Source organism: Heloderma suspectum, chromosome 3, assembly GCF_057233095.1.
Source record: "Heloderma suspectum isolate Gila_16-S chromosome 3, 16-S_ref, whole genome shotgun sequence".
NCBI lineage: Eukaryota > Metazoa > Chordata > Lepidosauria > Squamata > Helodermatidae > Heloderma > Heloderma suspectum.
This window is the reverse complement of record NC_139460.1, coordinates 120,611,738-120,624,054: the sequence shown is the minus strand read 5'-3', so window position 1 is coordinate 120,624,054 and position 12,317 is coordinate 120,611,738. Positions and strand designations below refer to the sequence as shown.

At 39.1% G+C, this 12,317-nt stretch overlaps 2 protein-coding genes across 7 annotated transcripts in view; one reads left to right on the top strand and one right to left on the bottom strand.

Annotated features, from left to right (window-relative positions):
* The window catches only part of LOC146350131 (cohesin subunit SA-2-like), an 87,019-nt gene extending 79,713 nt beyond the window's left edge, over window positions 1–7,306 (top strand). For 3 of the 4 annotated variants that reach the window (XM_084844315.1, XM_084844313.1, XM_084844314.1), the window contains 2 exons: window positions 826–907; window positions 2,196–3,319. In XM_084844315.1, coding sequence (XP_084700441.1) covers window positions 826–907; window positions 2,196–2,204 — 91 coding nt within the window. In that variant the 3' untranslated portion in view covers window positions 2,205–3,319. Of the gene's footprint in view, window positions 1–825; window positions 908–2,195; window positions 3,320–6,450 lie in introns of those variants that run through there. The other variant, XR_014789191.1, reaches the window with a different exon arrangement.
* The window catches only part of PPP2R3B (protein phosphatase 2 regulatory subunit B''beta), a 47,299-nt gene continuing 38,499 nt past the window's right edge, over window positions 3,518–12,317 (bottom strand). For 2 of the 3 annotated variants that reach the window (XM_084844316.1, XM_084844319.1), the window contains 7 exons: window positions 10,280–10,436; window positions 8,315–8,363; window positions 7,320–7,409; window positions 6,648–6,823; window positions 6,001–6,119; window positions 5,782–5,888; window positions 3,518–4,518 (listed from right to left, as the gene is read on the bottom strand). In XM_084844316.1, the coding sequence (XP_084700442.1) occupies window positions 4,374–4,518; window positions 5,782–5,888; window positions 6,001–6,119; window positions 6,648–6,823; window positions 7,320–7,409; window positions 8,315–8,363; window positions 10,280–10,436 (843 nt within the window). In that variant the 3' untranslated portion in view covers window positions 3,518–4,373. The remainder of the gene's footprint in view (window positions 4,519–5,781; window positions 5,889–6,000; window positions 6,120–6,647; window positions 6,824–7,319; window positions 7,410–8,314; window positions 8,364–10,279; window positions 10,437–12,317) is intronic. The other variant, XM_084844318.1, reaches the window with a different exon arrangement.

Genomic DNA, 12,317 nt, shown 5'->3' with positions numbered 1-12,317 from the left:
GTAGTCAAACACATCTGGCGGGTGCCCGGTTGGTGTAGATATATCCCAAAGATTTCAAGATTACTTGTTGCTGGAATTAATTGGACATGTAACATCCATTGAACACAATACAAAGAACTGCCTGACATGTTTTGTGTTCAGCAAGACTTTGGATTTGTGACCACCACCACAATGCCTCCCACCTTTCCTGCTGCATGACAGTCCATTTTTAGAACTTGAAGATGTTTCAAAAGCAGCTTGATGTAGGATGTTCTGCTAAGCGGTCAAAAGTTCAGGTGGAAATACACAAATTCTTGGGTTTTCCTCCAGTAGCTGTTTACATTGTGGTGTATTTTTAATTTACATTATTTTTTTAGTATGCTCCCTAGATGCTGTTTTTAAATTACTTTAAGAGCTTTGGCTATTAAATAGAAGTTGTGAGCTATTTTGAGCACATGGAGAGGTGAAGTATATTTTAAATACACTTTTTGAATGAAGCTGTCATTGGATAACATTTGAAGCCATCATATACTGAATAAGACCACTGGTCCATTTAGCTTAGTATTGGCTACTTTGACTGGCAGCAACTCTTCAGGGTTTCAGGCAGATCTTTGCTCCCTGCCTCTTTCTAGAAATGCCAGGGATGGATCCTGAGACTTTCTACATGCAGCGAATGTGTTCTGCCACTGAGCTATGGCCCTTCTCCAAGTGTATTGTCAGCCGAAATTTCTTAATGCCACAAATATATTTCACAAAATGATTATCATTTTTTAAAAACCCTGACCTCTTTAAATTACCAGTTTATTTCCAAGGCCATAAGCTAATCCATCTGCCTTCTCATTTTAGTACCCAAACTGTAGTCAAGGCAGAGACTACAGTAGAGGTTCCTGCTGAAGATACTGATGTTGATGTTGTTGGTGCTGACCAGGTAAGGATGGCTTTGTCAGGGAGCTTTTGAATATTTTGATAGTAATATATACTGGTGAAGGAGGAGGAACAATTAAGGTATTGCTCCCACAAGAGTAATTTGCCCCGACAGGGTGTTTTTTTTTAACCATTTTACATACTTTTCTTAGAAATGGTGGAAGTTTTGGGAAGACACATTTGTAACCTGCTGCGGTAGTTTATGCCTACTGTTATGCGTGCTTCCTGGAGAAGAGGATGTGTGTCTTAACAGGAAGGTCCTAATTTCAAAACCCAACCTTGCCAACAATTCTGTTAACCATTCTTTGCTTCACTTGTTGTTAAATAGATACAATGAAGTGGCAACGATTGAAAATGATTATTTTCAATGATGCTTAGAGAGCATAATTTTTCCTATAAATATAACTGCAATGCAACTGGACAGTAGGAGCTGTACAAAGCTGCTAGAAGTATCCCTTGTTCAAGAAGAGATGAAGAGGGAACGTTACAAATGTGATTAATAAATTAACACTTTCAGGATGTAATCCTATGGCCCCAGGGCCCATAGAATACAGAACCTCCTTCTCCATAGGTAGAGGGGGAAGGTCTGCTGATGGAAGCCTCTTTGTTTGGGAGCTGGACAGCTTCTGTGCCTTCAGGGGCATGTTGGGGGCAGCTTTTGACCCACTAGATCAAAAACCTTCAAGTTCCCATGACTACCCCTTTGGAGCTGTTGTGAGTTATTTTCGCTCTTGTTGGAAACAATGGGAGGGAAAATGAACATCATAGGCCATGGCCACCACAAAGGTGAAAAGAAAAGAGTTATCGTTCCCACCCCTGCCTGGTTTCTTGGAAGGTGGCAGTTCTTCTGTCACTGATCCTGCTCCCCCCTGCAGGGGGGGGGGGGAGGGGATTGCTCTGTTCATACAGACTGTTCCTCATGGAATTACCAATAGCAGAAGTCTCTCACTCTGTTAAACACTGAATATTGGTGAGAGGCAGTGGATAAGCTAAATGAAGAGGATTTCAGTCAGTAAAAGAAAATAATGATTTAATCATTGATTTAAGTTTCCCATTTGTACTTCATATAATCCCTCAATGAGTGCATAGTAATTACCCATTAAACTGTGCTGATTTGTAACAGGTAGGCAAATATAAAAGCTCTATAGTGGTATGCTGTCTATTTATAATTTCTGGAACAAGATAGGCCTTCTGTATTCAGTTAATCAGGAAGCATATTTTAGTGATGTCTGGGCTAGCTCTATATAAAATATTCTTGAAATATCTTATTTTAATATTTGTTTATTATATAGGAGACCTAAGGAACAAAGACAACTGGACATTAACCTTTGCTTTTGCATGGAATTAAGACAAGAACAGACAGGTGGAATGGACTATACCTAGTTTCCCCGGGTTATGTAGGAACATAATGTGGTATGACCCGAGTATAAACTGGAAATGTCACATATAGAATGACTATAATTATGATAATTTCACCAGCCAGTGTTATTACACGGCTTCTGTACTTTCTGGTATTAACTATCTATACCCATTTTTCTAGATATATTTGATGTTGATGTTTGTTTTGTTACATTTACTGTCCAAAATGTGACACAAATCTCATTTATACACAGGGAAACCTACCAGACAGTAGCAGTCAGTATTGTATGGACAGTTTGGCCCATGGTAAAATGAAAAACAAAAACAAAAAATCCTCTGCAGAACTCTTAAGTAGTAAGCAGACTTCTGTCTGTCTTTTCTCAGAGGAGCAGGGCAGTGGAGTCAAAGGAAAAGATGGAATATTTGAGTACGGGGAAAACCTTAAGTACAAATTGTTATACACTTTGTTACGATACACAAGGAAGGATATGAAATACAGTCTAATGGTGACACCAGAATAGGAGTTTGCTATTAATGATCCATTGTTAATCACTGCAGAACTTGTAAAACAGCTGTCTGGTTTCATACTTTTATATTCAGATGTTTGTAAAATAAAATGAGTGATCATTTCAATCTGGCGAAGTTTCTAAAGTAAGCCATTATTTTCTTACTGTGGAAGAAATGAAAGCATCACAAAATGAAGGTAACAGTACCTAATCCATGTGTAAGAAGTTGAGAGGTTTTAAATTTCACATCTGAATGAAGACTACACTTGGTGTACATCAATGTTGCTGCATTTCCACTGGCTTTCCATAGGCATAGCTCTATGGGCAAGACTCATCATCGATCTGGAGCGAAAGTGAGTAATCTAGACAAGCAGATCAGTATTGTTATCTAGCCATTCTACAGTGTGAGTGATGTCCACAAATACGTGTTCTAAATTAAGATGGTGTTATCCAGTTGTATCCATATACATCCTGTAGTCTCTTTAAAAGAGGCTGCATTGACCTTAAAGGCCACAGTAGTCAAATCAGCTATTCTGGTGACTTTCATTGGTGCTCTGGTGCAAAAAACTATTTTAAAAAGAACAGACTTGCTGAAAGGAATGATCAGTTACGTATATGAAAAAAAACTTTATTTGAAAATACCAACATGATATATTAAAGGTTTTTAACAGATCTGCACTGCAAACAAAATAGCTTACGTCTTTTTTGTTTTACATGAAAATCTAATGGCAAGAATTTTGTTTAAACACTTAATATTTAGTTTCTCCTGTGAACATCAGGATATTTAAGGCACTACAAACCTTATGCTTTTTCAAAAAACTGAGTAACAACATCCATTCTAGTAAGCAGTCTCTCTAACCTTAAGTAGGCAAGTAAAGCATCAAACTGTTCAGCTGCTCTGACACCATTGGTATGAATATTCATGGAATGTGTCATTAGCTAACCATTGAAGAAACACACTAAATGCCCATAACAAGGTTAGTGCACATCACAGATCAAGTAAAACTTACATAAGGTTTAAAAATTGATTCCCTTGACATGGAGCACAACATCCACTACAGTCAAGTGTGAGCGATAAAAGCCAGTTTTGTAATGGGAGTGAGGAGGCCAAAATGAAAGCTGAAGGATTAAAAAGAACAGAAAGAGGGGAAAGGACAGCTTGTTTGAGGGCAAGTTATCTTTTGCTACGTGCACCAGTGTATCCAGCTTGTCCAGTGACACTTTGGCCAAATTACTAGATTTCTGCTTGGAGACTGCAAGAACAAGGACTTCTCTATTACACCTGTAAGTGAAAGGGAAAATTCTAGTATCTTGTAGAAAAAAAGCCAGCAAATTTACTTTAAACAACAAGATACATTGTAATTCCTTAAAGGAGGAATAATCTATAAATAATTTAAGTCTATTTTACAGGCAACAATCTACTGAATAAATACAAAAAAGGTGTCATTCCATACAAATTCACTGGTTTTCCAAAATATCTAAGTGATTAAAGTATTAAATTTTGCAGCACAAAGAACTATGTTTACTTTTTTCTGGAAACAAAGCCCTACAGAGATTTAGCAGACCTGCTGCAGGCAGTCTTTATTCTTGTACAAATGCTACAATTTATTCAAAGTCGTCTTCATAATCAAACTCATCCAAGTCAACATCTGCCAAATGGGAAGGCATGTCAAAGAAAGGCCTTTTCTCCATCTGATATTTTAGTATGTTGGTCTTTTGATGATCTCCAGGGTTCAGTTCAGCTTCATAACTAGAAAAAGAAAATGGACATTATCTTGGGGTGTAGATAATTCTGGAAGTCTCTTGTACATTTACTGCATAATACTCCTGTGTGCCTATAATATGCAACTTCCAGACAGTACCAGAAAAAAAGGGGAGGGGGGTCAAGTTAAAAGAATTATTTTTTAACGTGTAGGTCTATTACTTGATAAAAGAAATCTTGAAGACAATTCTATGCATGTTTAATCAGAAGCAACACCCACTGTTTTCAGTGGCAGTTATTCCCAGGTAAATGTGCATAGGACTGCAGTCTTACGGTGCAATCCTATGCATGTCCACTCTACATCTCACCAAGTTTAATGGGGCTTACTCCCACGTATGTGTGTACAGAGTTGCAGCCACAGTCAATTAAATCTGCATATGAGAAAATACTTCACTGTTATAAAACACTATTTTAGATGATGCACGTGTCACAGCAGACATGTTAGAAAAGCATTCTTTCCTCTTGCAGAAGAAATGGAATGCATTCTTTTTTTATTGTGGTCCATCTGTACAGTTTAATAGAAAATTATTTTTTGTAAAAGTAACAATTTGTGCCTAGATTAAGCATCAAAATGACAAATGACATGTAAAGGGTAATTTGGCATAACTTTGTTTCTACAGACACTGAGAAAGCCCATTCTTATGTAAAGAAGACTTATTTAAATCCAGTCAGCACACTTCATCCCATTGTTTAATACAGCTAATACAAATAGCTGAAGGCTAGAAATGACTGCTGCTGCTCTATGTCAAGCCTTTGCTTTCAGCCTTAGCATAAGCAATTGGATGCAGTATCAGGATACTGAAAGAGGGACAGCTGGGCCAACGCAATTTAAACCGCTTGTGCTTAGGAGGAAAGTGAACACCGGCTACTTGAGTGAGGGTACAAGGCTGAGTTGAAAGGATATCATGCACAGGATACACAGGCCAGCTCCAGGGAAGACCCCCTTCACCTGCTTATTCCAAAGGTGTATTCTTACCTTTACATTAGCTGTAGGCCGTGTTAGTAGTAAAAGAAATTGCAATTTCTGAAACTGTTACAGAAGGGGGCAGTTACTGTTCTGCAGCAAAGAATTTTGGTGGAGAATATCCAAAACAGTCAATGAATATAGATGTCAAACAACTGTCATATGAGAATTGTGCTGCTGGTCAAGACAAAATTAATCCCTTTACTTATTATGAAGATGGCAAATATTCAACTTTCATTCACAGATTGAACTCAACACAAAGGGATGCTAGCCCAACCTACACTTACCAATCATTCCATTGGTCACTAGCTGCTTCCTCGGCTACTAGAACATCATACTCTTCAGCAGCATATTTTTCCCAATCTGTCATTTCTTGGTTTTCATTTTCAGTGCCCTAAGAATATGATCATAAAATGTATAATACTGAAGACTGCTAAATGAATTTATCATCAAGGACATTTATTACACTTACGAACAACATCTTGTTCAATACTAATTGCACTTACCCGTAATATAGAAAACTGATCCTTCTGCTCATGGTCTAAATATTTTTCAATGTTGAAAAGGGTATCAAAGAACACATTTGCCATCTTACATTTCTTTAAGTCATGAAGAGTTATTTTCCCTGCAAATAGGATTGGAAACAAGGTTTTAAACATTTGAAAAATTTGGGAATGTCATACAAGTATTGTGGAAAATTAAAAAGGCCCGGGGTGCAATCCTATGCATGTTTAGACAGAACGTACGCTCCCTCGGTTAAGAGCAGGGGAGTGAGCTTTGTTCAAGAATTATCTTCTCTTGCTTTTAAATCAGAATAGTCCCTTTGGATCTGGCATCTTGCTTGGAGGAAGTTCCAGGCATTATAGAGCCTGAGGAAAAAGGCGACATTCTTATTTTAGGAAGCTTTTGACCCATTTTGATTCACACTGATAAGTTGATATTTTGCCAATTTTCAGAGTTGGTGCAAACTACAATTGAAAATCTGAATCGGCAATATCGATGAATTTCTGCCTGCTAAAAGTGATCACTAAACTTGAAAATTTAGCCAAGGTGACTACGTAGAGGAGACAAATGACAAACACACAATGGCTGTATTATCTCTGTTAGGAAAGAGACTGCTGTAGAGATGCTGTTAAAATGAAAAAGAACCCACCTTCACACTCTGGCTTCACAAGATCAAGCATCTGGCAAAGACAATCTTCAAATGGCAGAGGTTCAATGGCCATGTTGTCCAGTTTTTGACACTGTTCTTCATAAAAGTATTGCAGTTCATACATAGATAATACACCATCCCCATCAAGGTCCATGCAGCGGAACCAGTATTCAATGCTGTGAAATGAGTCATTAAGTAATTAAGTATCCTATATCAAATTCATTTGTAAATCCTTTGCATCCTATAAAGAAACACGATGACCCATTTGCAAATGACAGAATTCAAGAAAGCCTGTATCCTAAGTGCACTGTCATGGACCAAGAACTTTGGACACTATGGACCTGGTCCTGAGCTGACATGATGAGCACATGCGAAGGATTTCCCACAGGGTACAATACAGATTTGTTTCCCTGCCCCTTACTCATGTGTAGGCAGCATGAAGCACTGTTCTAGGGAATGACAGATCCAAGTACTCCTTCCTCTATTGCTCATCTAGCTTTCCCTCCTTTCAAGTTGTGTGTGTATGTGTAACTTAACACAGTGTATGTAGTGAATAAAAGAGATCTATAAAATAAAATATATTCTAATTACCTAATTTTGGTAACAAAGAAATAATGCATCCAACCCCATGATCTTGTATAAAAGGCCTGCATAACAGTCATTTATTCTTACCTGGTTGTGGTCTTTTTGTCCTCTTCTGATATCAAGAACCATACAAAGTCTGCGTAACTGATTTTTCCTTCTTTCTGTACTTTCCTTCCCCTTTGAAATGCAGGTTAAAAAAAGAGGGGGAAGAGAAGGTACACACAGTTGTAAACAGTATTTTAATAAGTGTTCTAAAACATAATTACATAGCTGCCAATCTTTAAAAACACAGTAGAGCAGAGGTGTGTTTCTCTCTCTCTCTCTCTCTCTCGTAAACTGCCCTTCCTCCAAGGACATCAGGCTGGCATACATAAGACTGTATTTTATCTTCACAGCCACCCAGTGAGGGAGATTAGCTAAGAGATAATGACTGGCCTAAAGTCACCCAGTGACCTTTATAACGAAGTTGGGTTTTGAACTTGGATTTCCCACATCCCACAGTACTAGACGGGATCTCTGCAAAAATACACTCCTTCTGCCTCCTTTTACAGCTTGATTTTTCCATTAGCTATACTACATAGCTGAAATCCAAAGCCCTGTACACAGAGTGAGATCCCATTGCCAACTACAGCAGATAGACAGGCACTTTTCCTTGCCTATGACATCAGTTGAGAGCTCAGTTCGCAAACATGGGCTGCACTGCTGGATCACAGGATCTCCACACAACTGTGTGATACTGATTGTGGTCAATTAAACTAGAGTTACCTAGTAATGCATATCATACGTATGCATGCCTTGCATGAGAAATCCTACAGGAACATTTAACTCCACCAAATGTCAATTGTACAGTAACTAAACTGATAGTTTGTATACTAGACTTTAATCCTGAAACTTAATATCCATCTTCGATTGCGGTAGTTACCCTGAGAGACAGGACACAGCTTTCCTTACATCTAAACGGAACTTTAAGATATGGAAAGGACATTAAGGACTTTTATTGGAACTCAGTTGTCCTTTGTACTTTGCCAGCTAATCTTGAAACATGATGAATAAATAGATATATAATAAGGGAAAAAAGACACCTTGTTACAGCTCCTGAGAAAATCCTCTCTATCATCCGATTAGATATAGCTGTGAAAGAGCAAAATGATTACATTCAATTCAGTATGTTTGTGCTAATACACTTTTAAAAACTGCAAAAACAGTTTATTAGAAATACATTATATGTTTATTCCTTGTCCAATGTTATAGGTTATTGGTGACTTAGAATATTTACAATACTATTAAAATACCCATACCACATATTTTTTCTTTCCCTGACCAATAGCTAGCCTGAATTAAACAAATATACATGGGGTTGGATACAGGATCTGCCTTCCATGGACCTGGGAACTCCCCTCACACCACAGCTCACCCCATTTAGCAGAGGCTGGAGGGGCTGCTATGAGGATGAAAGGGGCAGGAAACTCTTCTTCCACCAGCCCAGTTGTACATACTTAAATCTGGATCGCAACCCAGAAATGTTTTTCTGGTGAATTTTCAAACTCTGACCACTGAACTCTCTCCACCTGCCCCATGAATGAAGCCCAAGAGCCAGCAATAAGCAGTTACATAGCCTTAGGAGTGGTACGCAAGGCACAGAATACATAATCTTGGAAATATAGAGACTCTGGGCTAGTAGTCACACTCACCCAGTAGACACTCCTCTTTGGATATCCCCATATGTATAAGATGTGTGACATCAGTGCTCTGCAGTTATGTCCTCCCCTTTCCCCTTTCTGATTGTGGGAGGAGAGACAACTACATATCTCAGTCCTACACATGGAGCTCCTGTGTTTCACGTGCTACTTTGTGTACATATTAGGTGTACACCTGCTCACCTGGTTCTTCACTGTACAAAGGGATCCTCAGCCAGGTGAGCATATGAACATGTTCTTGGAATGCACGAAGTTCCATTCCAGTTTCTAGCCCCATCTTAGGTGTGTTTATTTGAAATTGATTTTAAAAGAAAGATGGTTGTAACCGAATCTTAATTCCAAGTTCACTTTGTGCCTAGAGGAGATATTTTAACACTACAGAAGTGTTTATCCTAGTAAATGATTTGCAGGTTTAGCAGTAGAGATAAAGTGATCAGCGACAGTGTAAAAGGCACAGGTCAGGATCCAAAAAAGCCTCTTGGATGATAGCTCCTCAAACTATAAACAATTCTCCTCAGGATGACTATTATTACACTGGAAAAAGTGTTCAGTACTGCTACCAACCAAACTATTGGTACAAGTGGTTTTTATTTACACAGTTTTGATAACTAACTCCTCAGTAGAAAAAAACTCAATACAGATGAACCAAAATATGTGATTACGCTGTTCATCTTTCAAGTACTGCCTATACAGTATGGACTTCAGCAAAATATCTGATACAGCGCCACTTAAGGAAATTATTTTATAAGTACTGCAGATACCAAGCAGTATCCAACTGTGTCATTCTGCCAGCACAAATGACATTGTGTTAGCAGAAACTGGGTTCCAAACTATGCGCAAGAGGAGAATCTAAAGTTATGTTTGTGCAAGTGCAGTTGTGAAAATGGCTGTACAAGTATAATGCGCAACTGAAAGATTTGGTGGAGCTCCACTAGCACGATTTGAGTTTGCAGAATGACACCGTTGAATACTGCCCACTGTAAACACCAATAAAAGATACTGAATGAGAAAGTCAGGCTCTAACTCCTGCTCCTTGGGCATCTCTCACACCCCTGCTGCAAGCTCCATAGAGAAGTCATGTAAGAAAGTTTACAGTGATTCTGAGCACTGTGTGTGCAGGAAAAATCTGGCTCACTAGAAAGGTAGTGGAATGTACAAATAATTTTTGCATACGTAACACATATCTACAGATTATTTTTATATGCATACGATTTGAAGATTTAATGTGATGCACTGTGGTGCAGGATTAAAGACTGCTCTGCGACACATATTGATGCTGTCAGAGAAGAGCTGGGAAACTAAACATACATACACTTTCCAAAATGAACTAAATTGTTCCATTTGTCATACCATGATCATTATGTCGAGCTAAATCCTTTGGATCAATATAAAGGTCATGGTCTGTATCCAGTTCCCAAAATTTGCAGTAAATTACATAGAAGTGCTCATAAGAGAAGTATTCTGTCAGCTGGTTAATGTCTACTTCCTCTTCCAATAATGCCACATTCTGTTGATAAAGGGGGGGGGGGAAGTGAAAGTGTCATTAAGAGAATATGATTCCATTGTCCATAGTAGCAGCTTGTAGTAGGAGTTCAGTATCTTACTCACATGGTGAGCTGATGTACTTAGCGGCTAGCCTACAGTAAGCAACCCAGAGCTAACCCAACAACAAACCATGTACAATTGTTGGGTTAACTCTTGGTTGCTTAACCCCTAAACAACCCAGAGTTCCTGGGATCAAATGTCACGATAACAACCCAGGAGCAGGGCATTCCTGGGTTGTTGTTTGAAAGCAGAAGTGACGAGCACACAGGAGGCCATGGCAATTCCTGGGTTAAATAAGCAGTCTATACCAACAATGTCTAGAAAATTGTGTGAGCCACAATAATTTGTTTTTGCAGGAGTCAAAGTTGGATTCTCTTCAAAGCAGCACATAATTGTGGGAAAGGTGACCAGTTAAAAATAGCTGGAAATGAACAGCATCAATCCTGATTGTGACCATCATGATAGCAACATGTTAGCCAAACAACATGACCTTTTGCTTTCTTCCTACCCTGGCCACTCCTTTTGGAATAAAAAATAATTAGATATCAGCAAGCCCATTTTCTGCTGGATTCCCAGAACTATTCAAACCATCTATTTATAATTCAGTGGCCAGTCTTTAACAAAGGTAATTTGCAGGCCTTACACTGATATGCTCCAGTTTAAGCTGCTGCAGTAGCAGCACAGTAGACAAGGCAAACTGGGCAAAGCCTTCCTTCTAAACACTACTTTTTAGAGTTATACATATTTATGCAGCATCTAAAAATGAACAGAGAAATATCTAATTCACTGCCAAAGTATTTCTTTGATATTACCCTCCACCCAAACACAATTATCTGAACATGGAACTTGACACTGAAATGGGCAAGTGATATTAGCATAATTCCTAAAATGTGCAATCAGTGTTAAGAAGTGTAAGGCCCAGTTCAGAAGAACTAAACCATAGTTTGATGTTCTGGCTTTAATTAGATTCCAAAATTCTGATATAATGGAAACTGTGGCTTAGTCTAAGTGAAAGCAGAAGCTTTCACTCTCCTCTTCCCAGGTACACAAAAGAGGAGAAGAGGAAGTGTGCAAAGCTCACCATGGCTTATTTGCAATAATCTAACCCATGGTTTAGGTTAGGGATGTTAAGAATTTTATTCCTGTTCACAAATCATGCACACATGTCCAGTTCATAAACCCAAACATGAAATGGAGTGTAATTCTCAGGAAATTTTTCACAATTTCCTGAGCTTCATGTTTGAAAGTGTGCATTTGTGCAAGAGCACACTTCTGAAAATGGGCATCCCCCCCCTCACATTTTCACGCTTTAGCCTATGGGGTGGAAATGTGCATTTGGGGTGCATGCTTGCAGAAGCATGTATTTTTCGTGTCCGAAAATGTGCAATTTCCTGCTTGGGAAAAAAAAAGATGCTTTCGTTCAGGAGGCAGAATGAAGCGAGACAAGAGCCAAGGTGGAAAACAGAAAACCTTGATGTGCTTGATCATGACTCGTTCTCCCATCACTGGGTGGGAAACCATTTTTGGCCCGAGGGCTGGATTGCCATCCAGGAAACTTTCCAGCATTGCATGGCCAAAACCCAACATGACCATGGCCAACCCATTCTCACACCCCATTCACACATACACCCCATTCATACACACACCCTTCCCAGCTCCACCCAATAGGTGATCCATGCAGATCAGCTGGTGGGGAGCATCTTCCCTGCTCAGCACTGAGAAAGTGTTGGGCAGGGAAAAGCTCTACTCTCGAATTGGCAGAAGAAAAGAACTTCTGCCTGGGGAGAGGATGCAGGCCTGGAGAAAAGCTGGAGGGCTGGATGAGGAACCCCCACAGGCTGCA